The sequence below is a fragment of the Thunnus thynnus genome, chromosome 15 (assembly GCF_963924715.1).
Source record: "Thunnus thynnus chromosome 15, fThuThy2.1, whole genome shotgun sequence".
NCBI lineage: Eukaryota > Metazoa > Chordata > Actinopteri > Scombriformes > Scombridae > Thunnus > Thunnus thynnus.
Window position 1 is genome coordinate 436921 of NC_089531.1, and position 12500 is coordinate 449420.

General features: G+C 43.0%; 2 protein-coding genes across 4 annotated transcripts in view; both read right to left on the bottom strand.

Annotated features, from left to right (window-relative positions):
- LOC137198877 (semaphorin-6D-like) overlaps positions 1 to 12500 on the bottom strand; it is a 153808-nt gene that overhangs the window by 81866 nt on the left and 59442 nt on the right. The gene's annotated exons all lie outside the window — the stretch shown is intronic.
- Positions 138 to 910, bottom strand: LOC137198527 (MAGE-like protein 2). Its single transcript, XM_067612412.1, has 2 exons — positions 900 to 910; positions 138 to 732 (listed from the first exon to the last, which is right to left on the bottom strand). The coding sequence occupies exons 1-2, from the start codon at positions 908 to 910 to the stop codon at positions 138 to 140; spliced, it is 606 nt and encodes a 201-aa protein (XP_067468513.1).

A 12500-nucleotide genomic window follows, 5' to 3' on the forward strand; every position in this document is an offset into this window, starting at 1 on the left:
CGGCGGGGCGTCTTGTTTGTCCGGCGGGGCCTCTAGTTGGTCCGGCGGGGCCTCTCGTTGGTCCGGCGGGGCCTCTAGTTGGTCCGGCGGGGCCTCTCGTTGGTCCGGCGGGGCCTCTCGTTGGTCCGGCGTGGCCTCTAGTCGGTCCGGCGGGGCGTCTTGTTGGTCCGGCGGGGCCTCTCGTTGGTCCGGCGGGGCCTCTGTCGGTCCGGCGGGGCGTCTTGTTGGTCCGGCAGGGCCTCTAGTTGGTCCGGCGGGGCCTCTCGTCGGTCCGGCGGGGCCTCTCGTCGGTCCGGCGGGGCCTCTCGTCGGTCCGGCGGGGCCTCTCGTCGGTCCGGCGGGGCCTCTAGTCGGTCCGGCGGGGCCTCTCGTTGGTCCGGCGGGGCCTCTAGTCGGTCCGGCGGGGCCTCTAGTCGGTCCGGCGGGGCCTCTCGTCGGTCCGGCGGGGCCTCTCGTCGGTCCGGCGGGGCCTCTAGTCGGTCCGGCGGGGCCTCTCGTCGGTCCGGCGGGGCCTCTAGTCGGTCCGGCGGGGCCTCTCGTTGGTCCGGCGGGGCCTCTAGTCGGTCCGGCGGGGCCTCTAGTCGGTCCGGCGGGGCCTCTAGTCGGTCCGGCGGGGCCTCTCGTCGGTCCGGCGGGGCCTCTAGTCGGTCCGGCGGGGCCTCTCGTCGGTCCGGCGGGGCCTCTCGTCGGTCCGGCGGGGCCTCTAGTCGGTCACTTCTTCTTCTTCTCTTTCTTTAAAAACGCAGCTGATAACATCACTCATCAGGCTTCAGCTTCATTTCAGTTTGTTTCTTCAAACACACACCGGAAACTACAGTGAAACCTGTTTTCATACGTTTCGTCGTGGTTTCTGCTGAGAGAAAAGTTTGTCCTGACGGCGGCGCTACAGGAAAGGTCACGAGGTCACCATGGTTACTAAACATCCTTCTGTGGTGATCAATAATATCTGCAGTCAATCTCAGGACCGTCCGGCCGGCAGAAACTCACACTAAGAGCTCGAACAATCAGCTGATTCATTAAAGTAAAACTAAACTAAACTCGTCTTTACTTCAGATCTTTGCTTCACAATCATCTTGTTTCTGGTTTTTTCTCTGTGACATCACCATCTGATATCAATCAGTGACGTCACTAAACGTATTGATAATCTGCCATCATGTCAGTTCATTCCTGAACAGTTTGATGAAAACATTAAATCACATTTAGCGACTCTGAATCATTAAATTAACAGAAGTGTTCAGAGTTTTTAATCCTATTCTTGGTTAATGTGTTAAAATACTTTAAATGTTCTCAAACACAAAACCTCTAAAGAGCTTCAACCTTGAACCTGCTGACTGACGCGTCGACTAGTGTGAATAAATCTGCAGAGTGGCTGATATTCTCCACCACACATTCATACATTATTATTATCAAAATATCAATAACAGCCGTTTGAAGGAACAAAACTCCAGGATATTTCACTTTAACAGAGAAACATCAGTAGACTGAACGTTAGATATTTGTGGGTTATTTGGAGGGTAAAAGGAAGAAGGTAAGGTGGTGGTTTGCTGATCCTCTCAGGTTTTCTCTCTCACATCTCTCCTCAGGAGAAGCTGCTTGTATCCTATCATCTTAAATAACGGCCTGACAGCAGGTCCGGGTGATTTTCGCAGCGCTGAAGTGGCCAATTTTCCTCCGTCGGTCATCCTGCGGCTCCCTGACAGGCCGGCTGAATGTGAAATAAACCGAAGCAGAGCTGCAGAAGAGCTGAAAAAAGCTGCTCTGTCAGATGTTTCCCAGCCTGGAGATTCTGTAGGCAGGAGGAAGCAGGAAGGTGGTGGTCTGAAAACTCTCTGCACCAGCTGGGAAACACTTCCAGACGCTTCAAAACACTTCCAAACACTTCCAAATGCTTCCAGATGCTTCCGAATGCTTCCAAACACTTCCAAATGCTTCCAAACGCTTCAAAACACTTCCAAACGCTTCAAAACACTTCCAAACGCTTCCAAACGCTTCCAAACGCTCCCAAACGCTTCAAAACACTTCCAAACACTTCCAAACGCTTCCAAACGCTTCCAAACGCTCCCAAACGCTTCCAAACACTTCCAAACACTTCCAAACGCTTCCAAACGCTTCCAAACACTTCCAAATGCTTCCAGATGCTTCCGAATGCTTCCAAACACTTCCAAAAGCTTCCAAACACTTCCAGATGCTTCCAAACGCTTCAAAACACTTCCAAACGCTTCAAAACACTTCCAGACGCTTCAAAACACTTCCAAACGCTTCAAAACACTTCCAGACGCTTCAAAACACTTCCAGACGCTTCAAAACACTTCCAAATGCTTCAAAACACTTCAAAACACTTCCAAATGCTTCCAAACACTTCCAAACGCTTCAAAACACTTCAAAACACTTCCAAACGCTTCCAAACGCTTCAAAACACTTCAAAACACTTCCAAACGCTTCCAAACGCTTCAAAACACTTCCAAACGCTTCCAAATGCTTCAAAACACTTCCAAATGCTTCCAAACGCTTCCAAACGCTTCCAAATGCTTCCAAACGCTTCCAAACGCTTCAAAACGCTTCCAAACGCTTCCAAACGCTTCAAAACACTTCCAGACGCTTCAAAACACTTCCAAATGCTTCAAAACACTTCAAAACACTTCCAAATGCTTCCAAACACTTCCAAACGCTTCAAAACACTTCAAAACACTTCCAAACGCTTCCAAACGCTTCAAAACACTTCCAAACGCTTCCAAATGCTTCAAAACACTTCCAAATGCTTCCAAACGCTTCCAAACGCTTCCAAATGCTTCCAAACGCTTCCAAACGCTTCAAAACACTTCCAAACGCTTCCAAACCCTTCCAAACGCTTCCAAATGCTTCCAAACGCTTCCAAACGCTTCAAAACACTTCCAAACGCTTCCAAACGCTTCAAAACGCTTCAAAACACTTCCAAACGCTTCCAAATGCTTCAAAACACTTCCAAACGCTTCCAAACGCTTCAAAACACTTCCAAACGCTTCCAAATGCTTCAAAACACTTCCAAACACTTCTAAACGCTTCAAAACGCTTCAAAACACTTCCAAATGCTTCCAAACGCTTCAAAACACTTCCAAACGCTTCCAAACACTTCCAAACACTTCCAGATGCTGCAAATTCTGAGGAAATGATAATAACACTTTGAGGATGTAAACAAAAAGAACATTGAGCCTTTGAGATGCTCATATTTGTCCAGTAAAGTCCTGTGAATCAGCTGTTAGCAGTAACATGATGATTCTCAGGCAGCTTCTTTATTTATTTGTTTATTTGTTTATTTGTGATTCACATCAGATAAAAATATCAGCAGCATCTAGAAACATGAGTCTCGTGTCTGATTTATGACTGTGTGAAGATGTTTTGATGTTCGCGGCGGGAAGAGATTAAGATGTAAATCTGTCAGATTCAGAAGTTCATGTGGAGGTTTATGTTGTTAAAATAGAAACAAACAAAAAGACAGAAAACAATAAACAACACAAAACAACACAAAACAACACAAAACAACAAAAAACGCTCTTCAGCAGAAACATCAAACAAATAAACATCAGCAGGAATCACTGAACGAATCTAACCACACACACACACACACACACACACAGTAACACACACACACACACACACACACACAGTAACACACACACACACACACACACACAGTAACACACACACACACACACACACACAGTAACACACACACACACAGTAACACACACACACACACACACACACACACACACACACACACACAGTAACACACACACACACACACACACACACACACACACACAGTAACACACACACACACACACACACACACACACACACAGTAACACACACACACACACACACACACACACACACAGTAACACACACACACACACACACACACACACAGTAACACACACACACACACACACACAGTAACACACACACACACACACACACAGTAACACACACACAGTAACACACAGTAACACACACACACACACACAGTAACACACACACACACAGTAACACACACACACACACACACACACACAAACACACACACACACAGTAACACACACACACACACACAGTAACACACACACACACACACACACACACACAGTAACACACACACACACACACACACACACACACACACAGTAACACACACATACACACACACACACAGTAACACACACACACACACACACACACACAGTAACACACACACACACACACACACGCACACAGTAACACACACACACACACACACACACACAGTAACACACACACACAGTAACACACACATACACACACACACACACACAGTAACACACACATACACACACACACACACACACACACACACACACACACAGTAACACACACACACAGTAACACACACATACACACACACACACACACAGTAACACACACATACACACACACACACACACAGTAACACACACATACACATACACACACACACACACACAGTAACACACACACACACACACACACAGTAACACACACATACACACACACACACACACAGTAACACACACATACACACACACACACACAGTAACACACACACACACACACACACAGTAACACACACATACACACTCTCTCTCTCAGCGTGACATTTGGTGCAGGGCGACATCTCTCAGACTAACAAGCTGATCCTCCGACTCGACAACAGCAGCGCTAACAAAGACAGATCTGATGACAACACACTGAATGTCACTGCGTGTGTGTGTGTGTGTGTGTGTGTGTGTTACTGTGTGTGTGTGTGTGAGTGTTACTGTGTGTGTGTGTGTGTGTGTGTGTGTGTTACTGTGTGCGTGTGTGTGTGTGTTACTGTGTGCGTGTGTGTGTGTGTGTGTGTTACTGTGTGTGTGTGTGTGAGTGTTACTGTGTGTGTGTGTGTGTGTGTGTGTGTTACTGTGTGCGTGTGTGTGTGTGTGTTACTGTGTGTGTGTGTGTGTGTGTGTGTGTTACTGTGTGTGTGTGTGTGAGTGTTACTGTGTGTGTGTGTGTGTGTGTGTGTGTTACTGTGTGCGTGTGTGTGTGTGTGTTACTGTGTGTGTGTGTTACTGTGTGTGTGTGTGTGTGTGTGTGTGTTACTGTGTGCGTGTGTGTGTGTGTTACTGTGTGCGTGTGTGTGTGTGTGTGTGTTACTGTGTGTGTGTGTGTGAGTGTTACTGTGTGTGTGTGTGTGTGTGTGACTCACTCAGCTGTTTGGAGAAAATGACTTTTTGCTCGTTTTGAATGATTGATCGTGTTTTCAGCGTCTCTAAATGTTCAATTTTTTTCGCAGCTTTTTCATGAAAATAAAAATCAGACGAAGAAAAACAATTTCTGTTTTTTTAGACAGAAATTTAATTGACGACAGATGAAGGAACATCAGACCTCCAGTAGAATATATCTGCTTCATGCTGGTCGGAACCACTGACAGTCTCTTTAGCATCAAATTCCCTCTTTGTGTTTCCTCGGACAGTGTTTCCCTGTTGAGCTGCAGGTGGAAGTATAGTAACAAAAAGAGGGACTTTGGCACTAAAAAGACTGTAACGTTGAAAGATATCTACTTGATTTGACTCATCTGGACGCTGAAGCTTCATATTAGCTTCAGATAAACTTTAAATACATGTTTGTCCTCCATCACTTCCATTGTAAGGTCATTATGAAGGATCTTCTAATGGTCAGTATGAACAGGAGGAATGATTACAGCAGCTTTAATGTTCATCTGATGACTGACTGTTGGTTTTATTTAACATAATCATTCCTTTAATAACAAGAAGCAGCAAGAAAAGATGTGTAAACAATCAGGAAGAGTTTGTACCTGATTTTACAGTTGGAGAGATTCTGAAGCAGCGTTTGTTATCTGCACACACACACACACACACACACACACACACACACACACACACACACACACACACACACACACCCTCCCAGTCAAATTGACTGCAGTCCAGAGCAGCCGAGCGAGGAGCTGAGAACACATCAGATCTGAGCTCCATTAATTTGTCCTTCCAATAACATCAGACACCACCGGCTCCTAAATGCTCCCCAAACACACACACACACACACACACACACACACACACACACACACACACTCACACACACACACACACACACACACACACACACACACACACACACACACACACACTCACACACACACACACACACGGTGTGTATTATCTGGCAGCGGCTGACGTGTCGACTCTCCTGCAGGCTGCAGAGCTGCTGCAGCTCTTCATGCAGAAACAGACTTGAACTGATCCACTTATTGAAGCTTTTTTCTGCTAATTAGTTGTGAAGTTGATGATATCAGACATTATGATGCTTATTATAAATAATCTAACGGCTCGGCTCAAACACAAAACCATTTTCACACTGTGTTTGAACTGGAGCTGCTTCTGTTTATCAGAGTTTTACAGGAGTTATGATATATGTATATATATATATATATACATAGAGAGAGAGAGAGAGAGAGAGAGAGAGAGAGAGAGAGAGAGAGAGAGAGAGAGAGTATATATATCATATAAAGCAGCAGTGAAATATGATCACTGAAGATCAATTATCTAAACAATCAGAATCAGCTCGTCCTCACAAGAGAAACCACAGGCCGACTCCTTCTAGAGGCCCGACAACCGCAGCGTTGTGGTGTTTACTGTTGCCATGACGACAAGGTTACATAACACATCGTTACTTTCCAGCTGTGATGCGTGACGGCGTTTGACGTCTCAGACAGACGGTGTCGTCCTGCTTCTGTCTGTCGTTAGTAGTTTGTTGTTTGATCTGGAAGCATGTTGTTGTTGTTTACTGTTTACCTGTTTATCTGTTTATCTGTTTACCTGTTTATCTGTTTACCTGTTTACCTGTTTACCTGTTTATCTGTTTATCTGTTTACCTGTTTATCTGTTTACCTGTTTATCTGTTTACCTGTTTACCTGTTTATCTGTTTACCTGAGTCCTGACCTGCCTACATCTCGGCCCGCTCAGCTCTGTGGCAGCACAGAGCCACCCCCCCGCTGAGCATGCTGGGATACTGTGGCTGCCATGGCAACCAAAGTAAAGACAGAAAGGATGGAAGGAAGAGGAGGAGGAAGCGATGAAGGAAGGATAAAGGATGAAGGGATGAGACAGAGATGATCAGTCTAAACCTGCAGGTAATCAGATTACTGAGATCTGAAGACACAGCAGGACACACACACACACACACACACGCACACACACACGCACACACACACACACACACACAGAGAGTCTCTCCCGCCGGTTAATCTGGGATTAGAGCGTCGCTGTCGGCTTCATGAAGCCCAACGATCAATCGATCAATATCATCGTTTATAAAACTGATCTGACTGAATTATGAGTTCATGTCATTAATTTGATTCTTTTCATGTTTATCTCAGTAAATGCAGGTAAACATGTGTTTATGTTGTTTATGTTTACGTGTGTTTATTAAACTGTATGAATGTCGGATCATTTAATCTGTTAAATATAAAAGTCATGAGACACAAACAACAGAAGGAAGAACTGATGCACTAACAGAGAATAATAACAAACCTCGTTAACAACCTCGTTAACACTTTGTTAACGAGGATGAATCCAGCCGTGGAGTCTTGCTTCATATGTTTAGAAAAGGATGAACATCTAATATCGCTGTTTATTCATATTTATGATATATATGATATTTATGTTTTTAGTGGCCTTTAATGAACATCATTTCCCAGAAGTCCTTGAGGTTGGACGGGAGGCGGCTGCACCATTTAAGAGAAGATCAAATCTAAAAATAACAAACATAAAACAAATTGTACGTTTTTATAATTATGACAAAAAGAAATAAGATAAATAAACTGAAGTCATCATTAATAATGATAAATAAACTCATTATTTGACGGATCTTACAGGAAGAGATTCTGTCAACTCGTGGCTTCAGCGCCGTGATCAACCCTCCTCAGGCGTGTATCCTCGCCATCGGGACCTCCAGGACCGAGTTACAACTGTGTGAGGAAGACCAGACCTTGCGCAGCCAGCAGCTGATGACAGTTACACTGTCAAGTGACGGACGGCTAGTGGATGATGAATTGGCCTCACGATTTCTTGATAAGTTCCGCGCCAACCTAGAACAACCACAGCGCATGGCCCTAGCCTAAAAAAGTAGTATATAGTTGTATTATATATATATATATATATATATATATATATATATTAATGTAGCATTAACCTGCTTTTTGCTGTTTTAGATGAAATCATATTAATCTGTGATATCCAGAGTTCGATAACGAGCCGCAGTCAGTTTGATTGACAGCTGTCATCTAGCGGTCGTTGTAGTAACTGTAAGGCGGAGCAGTGCTGCGGGTCACATGACGTATTTCATCATTCAGAGCAGGAGGGAGCCTTTAACCCAACAACCCCTCACCTCTGACCCTGTGGTTATCACTGTTACCATGACGACGAAGGTGGTCTAACTTTAAGGTGACTTTAACCCCCCACATGTTTCTCTGAGCTGAACCGCAGCGCTGCCACGTCATCAATCATCATTATTGATTAACAGTGACGTGTTACAGACGGATGATGTCGTCCTGCTGGTTACTGCTGATAGAGTCACATGATCAAACCACAGATCTGAGCTTCATGTGGAGGATTTGCTGGATTTCCAGTTCAGGAAATCACAACACAGACGATGAAAACTTCTGAAACCAACATGAAGTCTAAACGCAGCATTTTAACGTCTGCAGATGGATATCAGAGTGTTTGGCTTCCTGTCCGGATCAATCGTTCATTCAGAAGGAAATCAAAGCTTGAAGCTGTGGAGGACGTTTAAAGCTGGTGGAAGCCCTGAAGCAGCAGAGACGGCTTCTTACTGTTTAACCACAAAACAAAGAATTCTGGTCTTTTTTTGGTGCTGCAGCGTCTGAGTGAAGGACGCCGCTAAAGCCTCCCACCTGTCTGTGCTGTCTGCTGGCTCGCTGTTTTGGGTCGCGTTCAGACAAGTTAACCTGGGAATTCCTCCATCTCGGCTCCGGTACAACTCACCATCTGGCAGATTAGCTGTTAAAACTCAGTGAAGTGAAGTTAAGCAGCGCTGGCAGCGTCGCCGCTGTCAGACTGTACATTCAGACGAGCCGCAACAAAAACTTCTCCTGAAAGTTGAAGCTTTGAATCGGTTTAATCAGGTCAAAAGCTGCAGCTGTGCACACATTTACACACATTTACACACATTTACACACATTTATACACATTTACACACATTTACACACATTTATACACATTTACACACATTTACACACATTTATACACATTTACACACATTTATACACATTTACACACATTTACACACATTTATACACATTTACACACATTTATACACATTTATACACATTTACACACATTTATACACATTTATACACATTTATACACATTTACACACATTTACACACATTTACACACATTTACACACGTTTATACACATTTACACACATTTATACACATTTATACACATTTATACACATTTACACACATTTATACACATTTACACACATTTACACACATTTATACACATTTACACACATTTACACACATTTATACACATTTACACACATTTATACACATTTACACACGTTTATACACATTTACACACATTTATACACATTTATACACATTTATACACATTTACACACATTTATACACATTTACACACATTTACACACATTTATACACATTTACACACATTTATACACATTTACACACATTTACACACATTTATACACATTTATACACATTTACACACATTTACACACATTTATACACATTTATACACATTTATACACATTTACACACATGTACACACATTTATACACATTTACACACATTTATACACATTTACACACATTTACACACATTTATACACATTTATACACATTTACACACATTTATACACATTTACACACATTTACACACATTTACACACATTTACACACATTTATACACATTTACACACATTTATACACGTTTACACACGTTTATACACATTTATACACATTTATACACATTTATACACATTTACACACATTTACACACATTTATACACATTTATACACATTTACACACATTTACACACATTTACACACATTTATACACATTTACACACATTTACACACATTTACACACTGGAAGAGTTCAATATTCAAACAATCGATCTGAACACTTGTTGTCAGAAGACACTGATGAACAGTCACAGCTGGCAGTGACGTGATCAGAAATAATCTGCACGATGGTCAAACCACAGTCAATAAATATGCAGTTTTACAACAGTCAGACAGACACCATGTTGCTGAGGACATGGTCTGCAGTCGTCTCCCAGAACTGGACCAGATCACACAAAGACTGACGACAGGACGACTGTCGAGTTTAATTAAAGCAACATTTCACCAGAAACAGGAAGTTTCTGGATTAGAGCAGAATGCAACCAGGATTAGAGGAAAAACTCACTATTTTATCAATTATCATTATATTATTATTATTATGTGTATACGACCACCGATACAACACCTGACTTCTTGGTAGCAAAACGATCTTTAAAGGATCATTCTGCTGATTTGTCTTCATGAACTGATCTACTAACAAGTATTGTGTTTGTATCAAAGCTGATATATCTGATTAAAACATGTCAGTGAGTCACACCGCTGCACTGGGTCATATGTTTTTACAGACTATCAACAGCTAGCTTAGCGTTAGCCGCAGCGACTGCATGAAGCTGCATCGTTCTCACAGCCTCCGACTGTGAACTAAACCAGCTGTTTCCTGAACGCAGCAGTTAGCACGACGGCTAAGAACACCCAACACGTAAATAAGACCACTTTGAGTCACATTTCTCCTCTTTTGGTGGCGGCTAACTGCTAAGCTAGCACAGAAACCAAACGGATATCAACCCTCCATCAGACTACCGGTGAGACAACTGTCCAGATAATGGAGCGTTACTGGGATGTGTGGTGGTGCTGTAACACGTCACACAGTAATGTGTTACTAACATTAGTGAAGGAAGACAGAGATCACATGACCAGGAAGATTTAAATCATTAATATAAAAAGAATAATGGCCCCAGGACGCTACCCTGTGGAACGCCACGGTACGGATTTAGAACCAGGAAACTATACTTGATTTAAAAGATACAAAAATAATAATGATTAGTCGACTGACTGATTAGTTGCCAATTATTGACTTAATAACCTTCTGTTTTGATAATCGATTAATCGTTTTCAGTCCTTTTTCAAGATGGACGAATTATTTTAAATTCTATTAATTTTAAATGACGTTTGTTGTTCTGAGATCTCTCAACTAGAGATGCAGTCATTAGTTGATATTAATAAACTATTAAATAAATGAGATATTAATCAACTATTCTGATACTCGATTAATCGTTTTGATTGTGAAATGTGAATATTTTCTGGTTTCTTTAGTCTGGTGTGTGAAGCAGGAAGTTAATGAACAGATGTGATGAGATGGGACCAGTGTGACGACACAATCAAACCACAAGAGGCAAAGACAAGAAAAGAGTTGTTTTGTTGAACATACCTGATGAAGAGGGACGGTCGAGGAGAAGACACATGTAGAGAGAGAGAGAGAGAGAGAGAGACATTAGTTCACACTGCAGCTCCAACACAGAGATAAAACCAAGAGACCAAACAAATGCAGAAACTAAAACAAACTGTCAGCCGGCAGAAAAATAATGTTACACAAACCAACTCTGAAGCAAAGTCACAGTTTTCATTTGAGCTTCTGCTGCTGCTCATCGTCCATCACATCAACAGTAAAGTGCAAATACAAAGTGAGTTTTACACGTAGCGTAATTATAGAGTCAGTGTAAAGATTCAATTTGACAGAGAAGTTTGCAGAGAGTTTACTTAATAAACATTCAGAGAAGAACAAGAGCGGGTCAAACCCAGAATATGTCTGGACCGTTGATGGTCACCGGTCGTATCTATGATGTGAATTCCTGGATATTACATGTTGATCTGCAGTTTTCTGCAGTGTTTCCAGTAAAGTGAACTGCTCTCCTTCATCCCTCGTTCCCGGTCGGTGATCAAAGTTTTAACAGCATTTTGGGTGTAAATTCAGGAGGTTTATCTCCACCCGGTTACTGTGGTTACAGTCAAATCAAGCGCACCTGCAGAGCAGCCGCCCCTCATTTAACTGATATAACAGCTGCATGAGTCGCATGTTTTAATGCTGCTGTTCATCGTCAGAGAAATAAAGAGCGTGTGTCCTGGTGTTAGTTGACATGGCAGGGCTCTGTATTCATGTTATTCTGTCAATAAAGATTATTAAAGAAGAATCGGAGCAAACAGGAACGCTGGACGTGTCTGTTGCAGCCGGCGTGAAAGAGTCGACGCAGCGGTCACTGAACGCACCATCAGAGGCTGCTGTGACCTCCCTCTCTGCCTTCTGCTGTGTGATTGGTTCGGCTTCTCGGCTCA